The 20,997-nt window shown below is 42.8% G+C and overlaps 1 protein-coding gene across 2 annotated transcripts in view; it reads left to right on the plus strand.

The window, feature by feature from the left end:
• Positions 1–20,628, plus strand: part of tbkbp1 (TBK1 binding protein 1) — a 44,914-nt gene extending 24,286 nt beyond the window's left edge. For both annotated transcript variants that reach the window (XM_031843028.1, XM_031843027.1), the window contains 8 exons: positions 922–1,047; positions 3,350–3,454; positions 5,724–5,871; positions 8,216–8,418; positions 9,457–9,518; positions 13,791–13,906; positions 17,090–17,877; positions 19,271–20,628. In XM_031843028.1, coding sequence (XP_031698888.1) covers positions 922–1,047; positions 3,350–3,454; positions 5,724–5,871; positions 8,216–8,418; positions 9,457–9,518; positions 13,791–13,906; positions 17,090–17,877; positions 19,271–19,399 — 1,677 coding nt within the window. In that variant the 3' untranslated portion in view covers positions 19,400–20,628. The remainder of the gene's footprint in view (positions 1–921; positions 1,048–3,349; positions 3,455–5,723; positions 5,872–8,215; positions 8,419–9,456; positions 9,519–13,790; positions 13,907–17,089; positions 17,878–19,270) is intronic.
• The last annotated feature ends 369 nt before the right edge of the window (positions 20,629–20,997 follow it).

Here is a 20,997-nt window from a genome sequence, read left to right on the forward strand (position 1 = left end):
ACACACACGCTGTAGTTTATTCTGACTCCATCACACACACACACACAGTCCTGCTGCCACGAATACTCACTAGAACACCTAATGTGAATTAATCCGCCGCTGAAAATAGTCCCGAACAAATGCGCTATTTCATTCTGTGTAAGTAACGTTTGTTAAAAACTACAGGGACCAGCTGTTTAATGAAACTACTGAGCCTTTTGTAAAAATCTAACTATACGTTTGTGAGCTGTTTATAAAGATTTACATCTTCAGTAGAAACCAACGAGCCACCGACAGGAAGTCAGAATGTATTCAGAGACAAACTCATTTATAGTTGGTTTTGGTCTTTTAATTGGGTTTGTTGACACTAATTAAACATAAAATATTGCCAGCTGTTCCCTTTTGCCTAATCAGTATATTTATGAAAATGACACAGTGGACTGATTTAAGAAAATCTGATGTATAATTTCTGAGATATCGTGATTGGCAAAAAAAATTAAGAAAAAGAAAATTGGAGAACCAACTCTCATTTTGAAAAAGTATTCATCTTTTCAGAAATATGAACAGAATGAACAACAAAGTAACTGATGGACGGACAAACAGCAGCCGAGTCACACGCCCATCCCAGATGTAATACTTGCTGTAACTTCACAGATTACTTTAGGAGAAGGGGAAAATAAAATCTAGTTCATGGAAAAAAAGAACATGACATGAGTTAAAAGACGCTGATCCTCAGTGATATCTGGGCCAAACAGAAGCAGTTGATACAAGATTAATCTTTCATGATCTCAGCGTGAAAACATAAAAAATTGCAGAAAACAGGAGGAAAAACAAAAAAAGCATAAATAAGCACTGCATCCTTGTTCTCTACGCTCTTAGTCTGATCATAACACGTCTAATTCTATGGTTCTTTAATGTGATTCACTTCTTCTGTTTCTGCAGTTCCCCATGATCAATGAGTTTGGGGAGGACACCAACTCCTACTGCTCCTTTGAGAGCAAGGAGACGGCGCTGCTGCACTCAGAAAATGGCAGCCTGCAGCAGAGAGTCAACGTCCTGACCCACGAGGTGAGAGGAGAGATGACGGGGGGGGGGGGGGGGGGGCTGATTGTGATCGCCTTGTGAGTCGAGATGAAATGAAAAATGCCTTTAAAACCCTTTTAGATCACAGCCACGGTCTTTTAACAATACATGCAAAATCTAATTCTAATCTTTTCTTTAAAGAAAAACTAAATACATAAAGCAACTGCAAAGAGACACAAAGCAACTAAAAAGAAACTCAAAATGATCACAAAGAAACATAAAACACCTTCAAAGAGACTCAAAATAGCTACAAAATGCATGTCTGTGACCAGGGTCCCACCGTCTCATAATCCACCCATGAGGGAGGTGTGTGTGGAGCCACAGTCCTTTGTAACTCCATATCATGCTAAACTCTGAGCCCGTCCATTTCCTAGCAGTGTGAAGGATTTGATTTACATCCGTCTTTTAGCTGTACACTGATAGTCGTAAAGTTAAAGTAAAGTTAAGTATAAATGAAATTGATTGGTTTTACATCCTGCTTTGTACACTTGATTTAACATATAAAACAAGATGTGTGCACATTACTCACAGACGGTACTCCAAAGGAATCCGTTTTACTACTTTTCCACTCTGTACTTGAGTGTAGAGAGGAGAATGGCAGCGCCCTTAATGTACTTGGACTGCTCGTTCGCCTCGCTTGCAACTCTATTTTCTATGACTGTGTGAACGAGAGCATGGGGAAATAGAAATGAGAAACGGCCGACACAGGAAGGCAGTGGTAAAACTGGTAGCGGTAAAGAAAAATACAAAATAGAAAGAGCTAGAGAGCAAGAAAGAGGAAGGAAATGGTTTAAGGGAGCAGCAGAAGAGATTAGCGTGGGACACACACGGTCACATGGTTCTGACTCCGGGAGTTCAGAGGGAGGAAAGGTGCCACGCTGAGCATGTTGGTACAGGACCCCCCCGCACGCACGCACGCACACACGCACGCACGCACGCACACACACACACACACCATTTGTGACCACATGTTTTGCAGTTTAAATAATGAAACCGGCTGGGCATTAAGGCGTTTGAAAGACATTTAAGTGACAATTGCAAGTGACAAATAATTGTCTTATGATTTTTAGAGCTTTCAGGGGTTCTGAAGTACCAATCAAGGGGTCTCGGACCCCCCCCCCCCGAGACCCCACGTATTTCGCATTTGTGACAACAACTGGAGTTCACTGCACCAGTCTTCCCTCAACAAGTGGTGTGTGGACACATGCAGTAGTGGGTGGAAACGCAAATTAATTTGCATTTTGTTTTGCAGATTCTCTGGAAATTCAGGTTCAAACTTGCACTACGTTTGCATGGAAACCTGGCTAACGCCACTGTGTTCTCAGAGCATAGCGCTTCACTTTCACATCACTTTATCACAACTGATACAGACAGTGGCCAAAATGATGAAAATAAGGAAAACTATCCTTTAAATCTGCTGTTTTAGCGACCCTCCTCGTCTTTACTCTCCTCTCAACAACATTCAAACTGGCACCTTGAATTCATCGCCTCAGTGATGAAAACACACACTGCAATCAAATCAACTGTTTCAAACTAACTAATTAAGCTAAAAAACTAGAACAAAACCAGCTTTGAACCCAAGAGGTCTGTTTGAAACAACAAAGCCCTCCCACACAGCCAATCCAGACTGAGGTGTAAAGACGTGATAACGAGAACATCTTTGGGTATTACAATCTCCTTACTCTCAGTCACGATGCTGTTGACAAGCCTTCCAAACACCCCGGTTGCGCTTTTCCTACAAGCATATGCTACCATAGACACGCTGCACACAGCAGCGACCCTCTTTGTCCTCTCTTGTTTATCTCCCTCTCACTCGGTTGTCTAAAGTGACCGTATTCTTCAACACTTCCTCGCTCTACTTTAAAAAGCTCCCCCTTTTCACTCAACCCGGAGCGCCGCGCCGCCGCTCTCAGACCTGTCAGAGAGCATGTGATTATGCCATCCCGCGACATTCACCCCCTCATTAAGCCACAGCGTGATGGATCAGCAAGACACCGAGAAATTCATTATTCAAAACAGTGCTGAAGATGGTTGTGGAAATCATCATTCGCCCGTTTGTCGAGATGGGGGAGGCGTGCGTGCTGAGGTGTCAGGATTTCCGTGTCCTAAATTTGCTTGGTTACACAACAGCTTCTAAGAGAAAATGGAAGTTTTATTTCCTCTCCCTCGCTCTCTTTTGGGAGGAAGTTTGAAAACTGACAAAGAAGGGAACAAAAGGTAAATGTATGTCAAGCCTTTGTTATTGCTGATGTTGTTCTTTTTGTCCGTCTGTACCTCGCTGCTTCAGCTCCAGAAGAGAAAGGAGAGAGAGGAGCAGCTGGAGGACGTGATCCAGGCCTACGAGAAGATCCACATGGAGAAGAGCAACCTCCAGAGGGACCTCGACAAGATGGTCAGAGACGTGACTCGGTCCGCTGCACCGCGTGCAGAAGCCATATGGCTCATTAATTAAGAAATCCTTACAGCTTCACCATCTGCTGAATGTGAAATGTAAACGCTGGCATGGATGACATCATGTACTGGCGATGAACATGAGAGATGATCATATTTTAGTTAGCACCATGTGGCCAGAAGTGTGTGGACACGTGTGGGCAGAGATGTTTGTGACGTTTTGGTTCTACTTCAGGGGAAATCTTAACGCTACACAATCCCTGGTCTAATGACAGTAGACCAGGGATTCCCAAAGTGTGGTGCTTCAAACGATTATGACGCTTGCACGTTTTGTTCAGCAAGACAATCTTCACAAATGAACACCACTCTTTGGTAAAGGGATAGTTCAGATGTTTTAAAAGGGCTTGTATGAGGGACTTATCCATAGTCACAGTGTTACCGGCAGTTTGCAGCTGCAAAACTAATTTTTGCCACCTAAAAGAAATATCTGTTTACATGTACTCTATATTTAGAATATTCTCACCGCTTTATCTTGCTGTCGGACAGCAAATTGCTGACTCTCTTCCGGGTTTTAGGATTCCTGTAGCTCTCTCAGCCAGCGTGCACAAATCCAGAGCCATGAGCTGGAAACCATCCGACACATTTAAAGTGAACCGACGAGCAGATTCATAACTGAAAACCTGCGTCACAAAAGTTTGCACGGGCAGGCGGAGGGGATCTAATGAAGGATGCAATCAAGCTGCACTGTGGGAAATGTAGGATATCTCTCTGCATCTGCTGCTTTGATTTAGAAAAAAGACTCTCTCTTGCAAGTCCCCAGTCTTAATGCCAGTGCGATACTGAATTAAAGGGCACCTGTCCGTCATAGCAGTCATATAGAAACGCAACTAAAAACAACATCAGATTCTTGATAAATTCTTCTGTATTTCTGTAACAAACTTCAAAACAAAACATCTGCTTTTTCTCTCTACTGTTACATTCGTCCCTCTGATAGTACGACCAAAAAGAAAAGAGTCACTTCATGAAGTGCATTGGCTCACTTTAACTCAGCACTCTCTACAACACTGCTCATTTCAGAGTAATTGCCCTCTGAGCAAACCCGTTTCATCACTTCTTATTCTGAGTCAACAGTCCTTCAGAGAGAAAAGTCCTTTCAGAGACGACACATGATCGACTGGAAGGACACATAAATCTCTAAATGATTCAATTATTGTTTGTTGTCCAAGATGCAGCAACTTTCCATCATTTAAAAAAAACATACACCGATTCGTGTTTTAGCTTCATGCTCTGACTCCTTTCATTTAGACATGTGCGTATTTCAAACTGTGAAGACGAACACATTTCTGTGGCGGAGCTACAAATCAACGTGGCTGCAGACCAGGTAGACGCCTTCCAACTGAACAGATTGGCTGGCTGCTCTTTCCCAGAACCCCTCTGTGATAATAAACCCTCTCATATGACAGTGAAGTCTGTCGAGCAGCTCACGCCGAGCAGCCTCAGCAGTTTTTATGTGATTACGGGGACGAGGTGCGCCAAAGCTGTTGGAGCTGCCACAGTGTCTCAATGTCACCCCGAGTCTGTGGCTCGACCTTTAGCCTTCCAGCAGTGCACTCACTATTTGTATGTTATGAATATGTATTTTATCGTGTGTGTATTTTGCACAATGAAAAGGAAAAACTAAGAAAAAGAACATTTGACCAAGAACAAACTTTAGGATAAACTGTTGACATGTTCAAGGACCCTAAATATCAGCATCTGTAATATACATTCATATCCTGGCGCTGATATTATAACACTGGTATTCACAAATGTCAAACTGGCTTTTAGCAGTTTACAAAGAAGCAAAGTGGCCTGGCTGTGTGTCGCAGGACAGAAGTGGCAAAGGAACAGGGGCGGCCATTTATTGAACTTTTAAAAATAAACTAGAATATTTCTTGAGCTGTTTTTTAAATAAATTCCACTGTTTCTACATCCAAGTTTAAACACTTTGTGAAATTATTTGTCTTAACCTCTTTTTCATTCACCAGTTCTGCCTGTTCTAGTATTGTAGCGTAGTTATTTTGATAAAGATGGAATTGTCCATGACACACGGGGTCTTCTGGTTAAAAACTACACATTTACTTTAGTTTGGCCCTTGACTCCTTGTAGTTATATTGTTTCTGTTTGTGGCCCACAATCAAAGACGTTTGGTATATAACCTCTGTACGTGTTTGGATCCTGTATAGTCGTAATGCGACTAATTAGAATAAAATGAATGTGTGTGATTGCAGACCGGCCTGGTGGAGAAGCACGTGGAGCGTACCCTGGGCCTGGAGTCGGCTCTGAGGCAGAGGGACAACTCGCTGCAGAAACTCAACATGCAGCTGCACAGCAAAGACATGCAGTACCTGCAGCTGCACGCCGGCCCCGACGCACACAGTGAGTGACGGTCGCCTCTCTCCTCCATCTCCTCCATCACCTCAATCTGTAGCTGAGATGTGTGGGTATTCTGGTTTTACTGTCAATAGGTTCTGATGGTTACAACACAGCCAACGACGATTCCTGCTACCATCATTACTGAGGTTATCGCCATTTTCAGAGAGAACCGTAGTGTTTACTGGTTGTTGCAATTGTTAAAACATAATTTGTATTTGTCGAAATTCGAACACAAAATATAAAATGTCTCACATCTCTTGCAAAAGCAAGGTCTCCCTTATAAAAGAGATTTTAATCTCAAACTCTTCTAAAAGTGACCAAATAAATAGCTTTGTCAACAACTGCTATCAAACACTATTATCTGAGTCTATAGACTTAAAACACAAACGTTTGTTCCCAATACTTATAAACACACATTTACTTTAACATTACAGTATTGTACTGTAAATAAAAAATACAGTATCTTACAACTATAGTCCTCTAACTCTCTGTAAAATAAAATAAATAATCTAAATGCTTACAGGTGTTTTCACAGGTGCATTCTGGGAGCAGGTGGTTGATAATAGCGTGTTGTATTTCAATATCAAGCTTCAATGTGTTTAGCAAACAACACACATTCACCACTCAACTCTGAAACGCATTTTAGTTACTGCAAGATAAATACAGTACAAAGTACCAGCACAGTATCAGTACAAAATACATTTAACCAGCTGAGACACCATCTCAGTTAATCACTGCTCATCTTTTCTCTGCCATCAAATCCCAAAATCTGGCCAGAAAAAGACACGGAGGTCAAGTTAATCCTCGGCCTGTTGGAGAGAACCAGCTTGGACATTTTGTTCCAGCTCCTCAATCACAGCCGCAGGAATAGAGACCTCCAAAATCCAAACATTTGTCAGTGCCTGGTGCTGTATATTTGGAGGATTTCTCAGTATCGTTCAACCCGTTGCTTCCATCTGTACAGCCGAGTGATCTCTATTGTAATGAGTCTGTGTCACCAAATGCTGGAAAACCTGCGAGATAAGTCAAATTATTACGATGCGAATCAATTCCTGCACGGTAAATATGTAAAGATGCACGGTAAATACGTTTTAAAGATGCTTCAAACAAAGGCAGGTCACTCACCCTGCTTTCACTGCTTTTGAATACATTTTTTTTTAAAAAGCATGTGAATAAAACCTTTAATTCTTCTAAAGCTTCACCAAGTCAGCAGATTCCCTCATTTTGAGACTGCAGCACAGAAGATAAAACATGAAGTCCAGTAGATTGTGCTGAACTTTAGACGTCGTGGGTGGCTGATGGAAAACTGGAAAAAATGTGTCACCGCCACCTCAACAGATGCCCCCCCACTGATGGTGTACTTGAGTGAAGGGGATATCATTCTGCATCAAACTCTCATCTTTAATGGAAAAAAAGGCTTTTTTGGAGAAACCACAAGTGAAAAGGTTAAAACATTTAGCTAATAGATATCACCACGAACCTTCACCAGTTCATTACTGGCATTGTGTAATGGTTACTTTTGGTGAATGTCGGAGAAATCTACAGATGCAAATAAACAAAATATAGATACCTAAATGTGTATGTTTTATTTCCTCTAGTCTGAAAGAAGACACGTTATGGATGTAAAATAGCCCAAAATCTCAAATTGACCGATGCATGAAAAGCAGCTTTTTGCCTCTTAAAGAAAATACATAAAGAATCAGATCTATACTATTAAACTGCTGTCAAATTGAATCAAATATGCAAATGAGGCATCGTCTAATGGTAACTTTTGGTGAGTTTAGGAGAAATCTACAGACACAAATAAACAAAGTAGTGAAATAAACACCTACGTAAATGTGTATTTTGAATGTTTTCTTTCCTCCAGTCTTAAAAGAAGATTCCCACAATCGATCAGTGCATGATAAACAATGTTTTTGCCTGCAGTGTCTCGCCTTCATTTTGTGTGTGAGGAGTCAGAGCTTGCAAGGTATTATTGTTGATTAAGAGCAGCGTGTGCGTCTATGAATGTGGGAAGATATCCGTGTACAGTATGTGTGCACAAGAGGAGGCAGGAGGAGCTGGGATATAAAAGACGATGCGCCGCTCCAGTGTCTTCTGGCTCAAGGACTGAGTGTGAGTCTTTGTGAGCAGAGCTGAATCACTAACATGCCCACGCACATCACATCACCCAGGTACAAAGTGAAAGACGCTGCCCTTGGAAGAAGTCAGCTCCTCTGCTCTCTCATACTCATCTATTGTACAACAACCGTGGATGGAAGATTAGAAAGAACGCTGCATTAGTCAGGGCCAAAAGCAGTGAAAATTAAGTATTTTCATTTCTCTCTCTCTCTCTTTTTGCTCCCAGTGCTGGACTGTCCAGCTTTGACCCTCCAGAGCTCCCGTAGCCTGGACGCCCTGTCCGACCTGAAGCTGCAGCGGCTGGAGGCTGAGCTGGAGGGGGCGCGGCACGAGGCCCAGGGGGCGTGTCGGAGGGAAGAGGAGCTGAAGGGGGAGTGTGAGAGACTGAAGGAGGACATGAGGATGCTGCAGAACAGCCAGAGGGACCGGGTCAGTGTTGATGTTGTCAGAGAAGCAGTGCTGTTCTTGTGATACATTCCTTGTTTTGTCCTGAGTGATGTGTGAGAAGTATTAAGAGAAATGTCAAATCCATCCCCAGAACATTAGATGTATCGGACGATCCTGCATTACCCCAGATTACTATTAAAGACACAGATTCTTTACCTTGAACGTTGGTGTGAATTGGGTGCTGCCGGGATTCTGGGCTGCACATTCCCACTGGTGGTCATCCAATAACAACATCATTCAAACAGCTTTAAAGCACCAGGGGCGGAGGATGTAAATATCTAGTGCTGCACTCAATATTGTACATAAAGGAACAGTTCGCGAGTGAGATGTGAAGATCGATATACAACATTAAATATGAAGCTACCGCCAGCAACCGATGAGCTTAGCTTTGCACAAAGACTGGAAACGGGGGGAGACAGCTTTTGTGCGGATGGAATAAACAGTTCTGGTCATAGACTGCTAATAGGAAGTAGACAGTAACCGTGACCGTAGCCCATTGGTTTATGGACTATAAACTCATGTTTACTGAGGTAATAAATCAAGAGAGAAGTAGAGTAATTTTCTCATAGACAACCAGAGGAGTCGCCCCCTGCTGGACATTAGAGATACTGCAGGTTTAAGGCACTTCAGAGTTGGCTTCGCTCTTCAGAACCAGAGGTTGCCACCTGGTTCTGGTTGGTGGGTTTTGTTTCCTTGCTACAGAGCGAGGCTAGCTGTTTCACCCGGTTTCCAGTCGTTGTGCTAAGTTCCAATACAGTTGTTCTCTCTTTGTTGGAGCAACATTGCGAACATATTTGGGCTTCATGGATGACTTCACCTACACACACAAAACCATAAAAAGGTCCACCGTAGCACAATGACACACACACACAGTGCTTGAATAATAATTATCCTCGTCCTCTTTATTTCTGACGATGTTACCTTCAGACATGTTGCCTCGATGCGCTCCTGCTGTCAGATTTTGTTCAATATTCTACCAGCACCTGCATGCTAATCTAATTTCATGCTCTACTTCGGCAGGAAATGACTTCTCCGTGCAAGCAGTGTGATGTGGAGTGGATAAAGAAGGTGGGAGATGAGCAGTAAGTGACCACAGCCGATCTCTGGGCGAGGGAGGGGAAGAAATGAAACCAGGAGCGATGGAAGGAAAGGTGTCAGGAAGGAGAGAGATATTGGTTGAGCATCATCTGTATCTTGATTCTCCCGCTGAGATGACCTCCAGAGGCCTCATTAGAAACAAGACGAGCTCGCCATCGCTGGCCGACTGGGTTCAAACCCAGCATTAATTAAAAGGAGTGTTCTTCTTTGTGCACAAACGCCGCATTTACTAAGTGCATTCGTCTGTAACACCATTGTTTCTTATTCAACATTTGCTGAGGAGAGATGAGTCTGAGCAGTAGGGGGCAGTGTAAGCACAGCGCAGAACCACTTCCTCTATAACGGCATCGCTCTACCCCTCTCTTACACCTGAAACCACACAAAAGAGCAACAGTGGGCATTCAAGTGTTTCCACTCGCTTACAGCACACGAGAGAGAAAAGAAAGTAGCTCATGTTCATGCCTTTATAAAAGTTGCCCCATGTTGCGTGGCTGTTTACGAGGTGCTACAGGTACGATGAAGAGTCAAAACCACAGCAGGTTAGGCAAATGACTCCCACACAGTGAAACCCCAGAAGTGTTTCGATGGGGAGACAAACTGAAAGTAAACTCTGTGGCTGCACAGAGAGGTTGGTACTGAGTGTGTGGTGGAAGACTACTGCTTTTTTCCAGACCTTTTGGTTTTACTCAACAATATCACTAACTCCCACTGAAAACCTACAGTGCCTCTCCTCTGCTTCCTGCTGCTTTTTCTTGTAATTGGGCTCATTTAGAGTAAACTGCACAGATTGATAGGGAGGGTTTTGCGTGTGCTGTGGAGCACATTAATACACAACCTTCGCCCTGATAATCAGCAGCATTTTAAAGGTGTACTTCACCCCCAACATGACCATCAGTTACTCACCTTGAGTTCTTGAAGAAAACTTCTGTTCTTCTCACATGCCTCCGCGGTGAAATGTATCCAGTCTATTTACAATTTAAATAGTGAGGTTTTAGTGAAGATGCATGCGTTTGTGAAGTAGCGAGCGTTGGAATGAGTTGTTTTAGAGTTTGTTAACGGACGTTTTGATCTAGTTTTGCGGTTTTACTTTACTTCAATTCATCAAGACTTTTTTTTCCATTTTTGTATTCTCTGTTCACCGTGGAGGCACTAAAACCGTTTCTTTAAGAATTCAAAGTAACACAGTATTTCATATATGAATCGTCATTTTTGGGGGTAAAGTATTCCTTTCACCTTCTAAAAAGCAAAACAATATTCTCCTCCAGTCGTTATGTTTCTTTCCTCTCCTTGTTTGTGGCTGTAATCTTACAACCAATCAAATGAAATGACTTTTTTGTGTGCATCACTCAGAACTAGTATTACGTGAATGGGATGCCCTCACCCTCACCAACCACAAGCCACACTGCGCGCACCCCCCCCCCCCTTTACTACAGTAAACAGAGCGACTGACTAATCCCTCTTCAGCTTTCAGGAAGTGAGACTATTTCCAATAAGTCACGACATGATTTTAATTTCTTCCTATATTTTGTTTGAAATTCAAAAAACCACTGAAGGAGTGACAAAGTTCGAGCCTGGCTTTTGAAAAACCACAAAGTTTAGCTTCTGGAAATCCATTTTTTAAACATTTTTATTGATAACTATCCCCCCCCATAAAACACTTGCAGTTACCAGGTAGCAAAGCCCGTCACTCTGGATGTTTGGTGCACTGTGACTTAGTGCGAGGACTGTTTGACACCTCTCTGTGTTCGGCTGAAAGTGCCTCATGCGAGTGTGAAAAGCCCCCTCCGTTTTTCAACACGTCCCCTTATGAGGCCGAAGGCATGCAGCCAAAATTTACTACCATGAATATCTTCCTTTTTCCAAACCACAGTAACAAGTTTATGAGAGTATTTGTTATGGCCACATCACAGAGTATTCAACCGTTAGTTCCCCCTCGAGGCCACATCCTCGATGTGAGCGACTGGGCTGCAGAAGGTTTGAAAAAGAAGGTTTATTATTACTCTAAGCCAACAAAGAGGAGCTCCGATCTCGAAGGCAGCTGCAGTGACGGCTCTTTCTTTGAAACGTCTGAACGGGTCAGAGGTCGGATTCCTGCCCACACGCTCCTCACTTCATCTCCTACACACACATCCACCCTTGTATCTGATCGATTCAGAGGCGCCAATCTTCCATCAATGCTGTATCTGCAATCATCACGCCCCTCCCACGCGCTGTACTGTACATTGTACATTGTACAGTATGTTCGCGCGGTTACACACAAACAAGCGAAAGAAAGAAAGGAAACAAAAATAAATGCAAAAAGAACAAGCGCATGCAGAAAAATGTCTAAAAGTATTGTTAGACATGCAGAGACCAAAAAAACTTGATGTCAAAGACATCAGGTGTTCACACGTCTGCTTCGCTGTGAGAGGTGTCGCAGCCCGACCCCGACAGTTTGTCGAAACACACCAGCAAAATTGAAAAGTGAGCCAGTACAAGTGTGAAAAGGAAAGAGGTGCATGCATCTAAACTGTCGAGAATTTCCATATACACCGATTAGAAAAGGAAGAAGTCCGAGCAGAACTGGAGCTGAGATTCACCTGAAAGAAGTCGTTTTTGGCGATATCAATATTATACTTTATGCACCACCCACCATGCAAGTTGCCAGTAAGTAACCTTTCGATTGTTGTTTTCTTACTGACACACTAAAGGTGTTGAAAGGTTTGGAGGAGACTTCAGATGACCCTGAATCATCTCAATGTCAGCACCAGGTTCCAACAACCTCAACCAAAAATGAGGGATGTTGTTTGTTCTAAGGTGGTGGGTGAAGAGGGGGTTTGAGACCCCACTCTGTCTGAGTCATAGCAGAGTCAGTGGAAAACTAGGTGGGCCACTCGCAAAAGCCAACTAACCAGTGGAAGTTATGACTTATCTCCAGCTTGTGAGCTTCCCTGAAATGGGGTGCCTGACTTTATTTTAAATAATATCGGGGGGATAAACTTGTATGTGGTGCTAAAAAACAGCTAGCTTGTTTTTCAGTGCAGATAAAATGTAAAAAAAATCTGCTGTTATTAATAAAATAAATATGCAGGGTTTATTTTAATACATACTCTAGTAGCAGGCTTAACCCACACACACAGTGAGAAGACTTAATTAAGTTAGTGCGCGGGTGTGCTGGGGAACATACTTTTAATTTGACAGTGTGTTGTATTTGCTGTGAAGGCAGGATAAGTGTTTTTCTTCTCTTGTTTGGTGCTGCAGTGGAAGTTAACATATTTTCCCATCTATGCAGACATTTATCTGCCACCATCTCTGTGGAGGAATGAGCCGAGTCAAATTCTGATTAAGAGGTTGAACATTGTTTTTTCGGAGATGCTTCATCAGATCTGAGAGTAGCAACGATCTGGCACTCGGGTACAACGAGACGGTTTTTCATGAAACTTTTAAGTAGAGAAAACTTGGGAGTAGAAGTGACAATAGAGTTACACAAGTTTATTCTAATTGCACACACGCAAAAGGCATTCATGAAACCAATCGAACCTTTGAAACACAGATGACTCAGGCTGGCAGGATGAACTGATTATCTCAACAGATTACAAGTTAGATTTCAGGGTTTCACGTCTCGCCAGTCGGGCAATCAACTTTCTAATCTAGCACCGTCGGTGACTTTCAGGTCAAGACTGGGGGAGTTTACAAAAATTGGTTAGACATCTGAGATAAGCCGTGCGTTATCAGATTTGAGGGCAGTGACTACTACAGCTGCTTCTTTTAACCAAACAGTTAACATCAGTCTCTGAAGATGCTTAAAGTTGCACAGAGGTTATTCCTTACATCTGCTTGTGTAACACCTGCCTGACAGTAATTTAAATGATGGGGCTCAGATCAGTTTGGAGCTAATGAGTTGACTCAAAGTCAGCCTGTTGCCATGGTTTAAGAGACGCATGGAAGCCAAGCGTTGTTGTTTACTCTTCTTGAAATAGAGTTGCTCCGTCAGCGCTGCCCCTGAGAGACTCATGACACATCTTTGCATGAAACGGTGTGATTTTATGCACTTCAAAATTATGTGCCGTGACATGCACTCTAAAAATATAAGCCGATAAGCCTCTCAATTAGTGAGGCCGCCTCAGCGCTGCAGAGCTCATTCAGCTGCAGTGTGTGGATTTAAGATGCAGTTTCAGACTCTGATTAACTTACACGTTTTGTAAATTGCATTCCACCAACATTGTGATATAATGACAATTATTAAGATGATGACATAATTGCCTCCCTCCCTCCAGGGTGAACTTGGCTCTGGCCTACACAGAGCTGACGGAGGAGCTGGGACGCCTCCAAGCGCTGAGCTCCAAGCAGACGGAGATCCTGAGGAAAGCGTCGCAGGAGCAGGCTAGTCCAGGTTAGCAAGAATACGGTGTGTCGAAACTGTGGGAAAAACGACCTGTGGCACCGTCACCTCAGTGCCTCAGTGCCTCCTTGCTGGAGGAAGCACTCAGTTATTTTACCCGAGTAAACATAGCAAATAGTTAATTACAAATCCTGTTGACGGTTTAATTCAGTGTAAACACATGTAAAATACTTTATAAATGAGACCAAATAAATGCATTAAGGCTCAAGAGAATGAACTCTATCCTTTCATGTTAGATTTAATGTTATTTAGATTACAATTATCAGAACAATAAATAAACACTGAAATTTGTTCATACTATTTATTGTAACCAAATCTATACATCATATTTTGTAAATTAACCAAAATAGTTAAATTTTCTTGTTAGACAGATGCTGGCCCTTTGTAAAATGAAATGTCACTTAATCAAAATAACATTAATACATCCCTGTAGGCAGAGATGGGCAAAAATACATCAAAATGTATTTTGATACAAAATACAAAATACCCCTCAAATAAATGTATCAAAATAAAATACAAAATACTGGTGCCAGAAAATGTAACAAAATATAGGAAATACTTTTTTCTGGATTTTCCGTTTTCTCACAATTTGGTATAGCAGAGCATTCAGGTTTGAGCTATATAATATAATAATAATATAATATAATTATATATAATGTACACAAAGCTCTGGTGAAGCCCACAAAAAGGAAGAACAGTCACAGAACGTCAGTGTAATAAGCACATCTGTGCTTGTTGATGGTCCTTCTTGAACATCATCTTGCTGAGACATGTTGTCCACCTGGCCAACTGTAGAATGTATGAAATAATAAAACTAAGAATACTTTCATAATATGCCTTTTAAATAAAATAAATTGGATATTTAATGTTTTTTAGTTTTTTTTAACAAATGGACACCTACTGTCATAGCCTGGCTAACTGTGAACTATATTATCTGCCAGTAATTGATATGGCATTATGACATTCACATTGAGAAGATACAGCATAACTTGTAATACAGTGCAAGATTAGATGGTCAGACGTCTCTTGATAAAGTTATCATGAACATACAAGCTCCCAATCTCCGTCTTCCTATAGCTAGCTACTCGACTGATAAGCTGCTAAACACTGGCTATGCACTAGCCTAGACAGCATGCTAGCGTCATTAGCATGTTAGCATCGATCACTAGCTTGATATTATAACCATCACCATGTGTATACAATAGGCTATGTAGCCAGACCCAGACATCAATTATACATCAAGCTAGTTGACATCTGTCACCAGGGGCGTTTCTAGGATTCAAAGAAAGGGGGGCTTAGCCCCAAGGGCAGCGTCATGTTTGCGCACGTAGCGAGCGGCAATTTTTTTTGGGGCCCATTTGGGGCCGTGGATATCCATTGTTTCAGACAGTTCATAGATTCAATCAGAAAGAGTGTGATTTTGCTCTGTAGTTTTGCTTGCATTCAGTATATGATAACACAAGAGACAGAATTTGAGGGTCATAGTGAAATTTGACAACACAAATATGAACTTTTCTCAAATAAAGTATTATCCGCGTCACTCCCAAATCCTAATTCTTAAAGGGACCGCACACAATGGATGGAGAATGGACCCGACAGTGTCAACTTTATATCGTTAAGTATGATGATAGGCTGTTGGATTGTAATTTGAAGGGGGAGAAAAAACCAGAACGCACGCACATATGTAGCATGTTAGAGTCATAAATAACTTGTCCATGTGACAAACAATAGTTTAATTTAATGACATCACCAAAATAATTTTTGGTCTGTCACACTAAAATATTTACCTTGACTGACAATCCGTAGAACTTGAAGATCTGAAGACTGAACTCATGAACTGTTTTTTGATTCGTGGAGAAAGTATTTTGAGTATTTTAAATACAAAATTACTCCACTCTAAAGTATTTTGTTACAAATTACGTTCGATTTTTATCGGCCCTATCAAATACAAATTAAAAAATACTCGAAAGTAATTGAAATACGTATTTCAAATACAAGTAATAGAAATACTGCCCATCTCTGCCTGTAGGTCTCTGCACGTTTACCTCTGCTGTCTAATGGCATGACAAATAACTTCCGGTTATGATTTGTTGCTTCAGTTTTTCTCACTTAAGAGTAAAAGACAGACACTAACAGACACGTTGTAGAGTGTTGAACAGGAGCAACACCTTTCCCTTCCTGCACGCAGTCACACACATATCCAACGTCTCACAACTGTGCAGCTACTAACCCACAAACCAAAAGGCCCCACGTGCATCGCCTTCATTGAGCAGTCGATTTGTACAAACTGTAAGATGACGCTGTGTAAATCAATGAATAAGTGTGCATTTTAACGCGGCTAACAAGTGGGGGGAACACAGAACCCCCGTTAAAGGTTTCCCTAAGGTCGTGTTTTGTCACATTAATATAGGAAATAGGACTTGAACGCCACGTCTGCTTAGGTACAGGATGGTGCGGGCGATGCGATTGCCTCTTGGCTATTTTTTGATAACAAAACAAATATTTGGTTCTTGTGAATTGTTGAAGTAACCAGAGGAGAGGGGGTTTGTGTTGAGCCCTGAACGCTCTCCTGGGCGTTACAGTGTAAGAGTGAGCGTGAGCTGAAGAGTCCCGTTCGACTGTTTCCATCTCGGAGGTTTTCAGAGTGCTTCAGAGCACAAACACCTCCGCCCTCTTTAACACCTCAACCGACCAGCAATAAATGATGTTTCCTCTTTGATCTGGGAAGTGGTGACTAGAAGGGGGACTGAGTCATCGACATGTCTTGTAAATACACTAAACTGTGCAGATCTAAATCTTTTTATGAATATACACAGGGACATAATGTGCATTTCTTTTAACTGAATCCTTTACGGCAGGAAGGTTTAGTTTGTAAAAACTGCCCTGAATGTCTCCTGACAAAGTATATATTAACTCACTGTTTTGGTGCAAAAATGTCTTTTTTTCTGTTTCTTATAACTTTATTTTCCAAGATGTCAGGCAGCATCGAGACATATAACTAATGTAAATAATATGAAAGAAATAAACAAAAAAAGGATAAAAGGACACAACACCATAAACTACCACTTTCTAAAAAGGTTTCAGATATTGCATCAAAAATAATAACAGACAAAATCCCCAACAATGTTTCATCCATGTTCATATTCAGCAAACTGTTTATTTTTCTTCCCTCAGTCCAGCGTCACTCTCCCATCCACCACCAGCGCCACTCTCCGGTGTCTCAGCGCCACTCGCCCATCTCGCAGCGGCACTCTCCGGTCCCGCCCCCCTCACACCACTCCCCGATCCAACAGAGACGCTCCCCGGTGCTGCAGCGCCTCTCCCCGGACATGCACCGCCGCTCCCCCCTGCTGGACGTCAACGACGGGCCGGCCTCTTACTCCTGCCGCCCTCCCAGCCAGCACCTGAGGGCCAGCTTCCAGGGCCGCCGCAGTTACTCCGAGGTGGCCGACCCCTCCGCTTACCAGTGCCCTCCCCGCTTCTCCCTGGACCCCGTCGCCACCCTGCCTAAGCCTCGGCCCTACATTGACAGCTACGCGAAACAGCAGCCCCAACACGTGGGCTCTCCTCATGGGGGACTGCAGCACAGAGGCTCCCCGTCCCACCATAAAGGTGGCCCCGGAGGAGACGGGGGCCTCGGGGAGAGCTCCATGCGCCACTCGAGAGAGATGCCATTCCCACTGTCGGAGGTGGGCCACCTGCATTTTGAGCCCCCTCCGCCTTCCACACCGGCCCCCCAGCCCCCACAGTCCTCCGAAGATGAGGAGGAGTGGAACTGCCCGCATCCCATCAGCCCCCCGCGGACGCTGGGCGTGCTCTCCTCCACGGTGCCCGGTGGCGTCATGAGAGGCCCGGCGTCCTGCTCAGTCTTCCCCATCCCTCAGAGGTCCAACACCCTCAGCTGCCACCCGCAGCCGGGGTACATGTCAGCAGAGCACGCTCAGTCCTGGCCTTCAATCAATGTGAGTTCAAACAAAAGTGTAAAACACGATAACAACATGTAAATGAGCTCGCATGAATACCATATGAGTGGTTCTGAAACCACAAAGTTGCAGCAGTGTACAGTTTTTAAAAAGTGTCACTTTGTCACAACTGTAGTTACTGAGCTGGTACACAGAAAATGACTTTGTTCTTTAACACCAAGACGCTTGCCAATGAGTCTTGTTCCCTCTGAATGTCACAATCCTCTGTCTCCATCATGTCTCGACTTCCTTTAAAGTAAATACTTAACAGAAATAGTCACTTGCTTCCTTTCTGAGCTTGAGATGAGAAGTTAGATATCGGTCGAGTGTGTTTAGCCTTACAGCTCGCACGGCTCTGTGCGCAGGTAACACAATCTATACATCAACATCTCTGAAGCTCATTAATTCACATGTTATATCTTGTAAAAGAAACAACTGTAATAACAATAATCCTCTTTTTCAAGTGAGTTGGTCAGAACTATTTCTTGACAAACATTATTGTGCACAGCTTCTTCAAATTAAGGTTTGCAAGGTTCGCTTTAGACCGAAACCAGAAACTGTACTCGTTGACCAAATCTGGCAACCCACGCTGGAGCCGGAGACGGCACACAGAAGCACAGGATGTACGGATTACCGGTTGTTTGTCAAGAAATAACTCCAACTTCAACAAACAAGACACGTCATGTCAATAAAACGGCTTGAGGGGAGCATTCTTAAACTTGTGGCAAACATTAGCTCCATCTAATGTTTGCCGATTCTTTTGCTTTAAGGTTTTTTAAAAGCTAAGCATAATTATCCTCGCAAGAAAAATGCAGCATCAGTTGTTTTCAGCAAATATCTGATCCCGACATGTGCTTATGTAACATGTTTATGTTGGTGGAAAAGCCCTCCAGGAGCTGGAATTTCTAACTTTGCTGCAATACTTTGAAAAATTACAGTATTTGAAACCATTTTTGACACTAAGGAATAAAAAAACTGACACATTGAGGGCATAAAATATGAGTGTTTCAACTCACTGTCAGAGAGAAGAGAGCAGAAAACGCAGCTGGTATCCGAGTAGTAGAAATGGTTTTAAATACATAGAATCAATATTAATTGATGCTCCAATATTGTTGACAAGCTATATGACTGGAAAGATCGAAACTGAACAATGAATCTGAGCTTTGGAGGAGAGTTTCCACCTGGATTTACTACGAGTCGGTCTATTTCAAAAGTCTGAAGTGACGATCACTCACCAAGTAGTAATTGTGTTGCCTCCCACACGATGACTAATACTATCCAGTGAAGTTTGTGCCTGCATGTGATGTATCCTGCTGTCTAATACATCTCTGTGTGCGTGTGTGTGTGTGTGTGTGTGTGGGTGCGTGTGTGCGTGTGTGTGTTGCCCCCACAGCTCTGGATGGAGACGGAGGAGAGCGACATGCGGAGCTGCCCTCTCTGCCAGCTGATCTTCCCCATGGGTTACCCTGACGATGCCCTCATCAAGCACATCGACTCCCACCTGGAGAACAGCAAGATCTGATCGGCAACCAGCCCGCACACATCAGTGCTCTCCTCTTATAGATTACGTCACAGGACGGGGAGTCAGAATGCGGAACGACCAATGCGCGATAATCTATAGGTTAGGGATGCAAAATGAGCGCAGGGGCCCGGTTATATTCGGGAAGCACTTAAAAATACGGGTCTCTCTTGGACTCCTGAGTCCACATGCAGAGTCCCTCACTGGATCGCCCTCCAGACAGCTCTGCCCGTATCATCACCGGCTCTGGTTGCTGCTGTTTTGTAATGAGTCTTGTCGTGTGGTTTCAGCCGGTTTTCAGGTATCGTGTTGTTTTTTTCCGCTTCACAGTGTTGTACATGTTGATTTAGCAAAGTACGAGGTATGAGAGGCGCGCTGGCAGGTTCAGGGGGCTCTGCATGTCAAAAAGTTAGTGTTCATCCGTGAATGATCAGGGAGATCTAAAGGCGTCAGAGTACTCTCAACACTTAGCTTTAAATACTGTTCACCTTGTTGGACATTTTCTATCTCACACACGAATAGTACATTTCTCTTCAGAGGACAGTGATCTGGTAAAAAAACTTGTTGAAACGATCTGACAGATAAATGATGAGTCGTCAGAGTGATGCTGAAGTGAGGAGAGAACGTTGAGGATTTCTAACTGATGCCGGCTCACTTTCACTTCTCTGAAAAACAAGATTTCCGTGGCAGTTAGGAAAGTATAAAACATTCCAGTCTCACATTTCATCTGCTGACAAATCAAGCTGGAGAATACGAATGTGAAAGTGTGTTTGGTTTTATCCCTCAAGCGAGTGATGATGATGATGATGCCCTGCAGGGCGGGGCACTGCTGTTGAAGCGCCGTCTCTACAAGTGGAGTCAGAATATACCTTAATGCTTGCGGCTTGTTCAAAAATCTAAGTATGTTAGCACTTTAAGTTGGCACAGCCTATACGATATATCCGTGTTCGGTCCCCATATACTGTATATTTTCCACGTATAATTTACTATTTATATTGACTATCTGTACGGCAAAAAAAATATGAAGATATATTTTTGCAAATGTTGACATGTCTGATGTTGGTGTTCCTCCCATGTGCTCGCACACTGCTGTATATAGAGCAGTTGAGAGTAAAAGTCCCACCGCATGGGAGACTTTTCTGTACAAAGATTTTGAAATGAACAACTGGGATTCTTCTCGGTCTTCCTAAAGATCTGAACAAAACAAAACAGTTTGATGTCACGACTGCCCAGACCACCCAAAAAAAAAAAAAAAGAAGAAAAAAAAAAAGAAGACGACACACAGCCGGCTGCATGAGATCAAGACCTAATTTTTAAGTGTGCTGTATTTCTATCTTGGGAGATCTGATACCAGAAACTTCATCTCCAATCAGCAAAGTTATCTCTGCAGGGTTTCACCACTCTTCTTTTTTCTTTTGATACGTGGGTTTCATTTTTATCATAAGTGGAATCTTAACCCACGATCTGCTTTGTGGAACGTGAACTTCTTTTTGAAAAAAAAAAAAAGGTTAAAAAAAAACAACAACAACAACAAAGTTACACTGATGTCAGCTAATCTGAGGCTTTCAGTTCCATGTGCAGTTTCTAATGTACTGTAGGGG

Source organism: Anarrhichthys ocellatus, unplaced genomic scaffold, assembly GCF_004355925.1.
Source record: "Anarrhichthys ocellatus isolate YVR2014 unplaced genomic scaffold, GSC_Weel_1.0 scaffold4, whole genome shotgun sequence".
NCBI lineage: Eukaryota > Metazoa > Chordata > Actinopteri > Perciformes > Anarhichadidae > Anarrhichthys > Anarrhichthys ocellatus.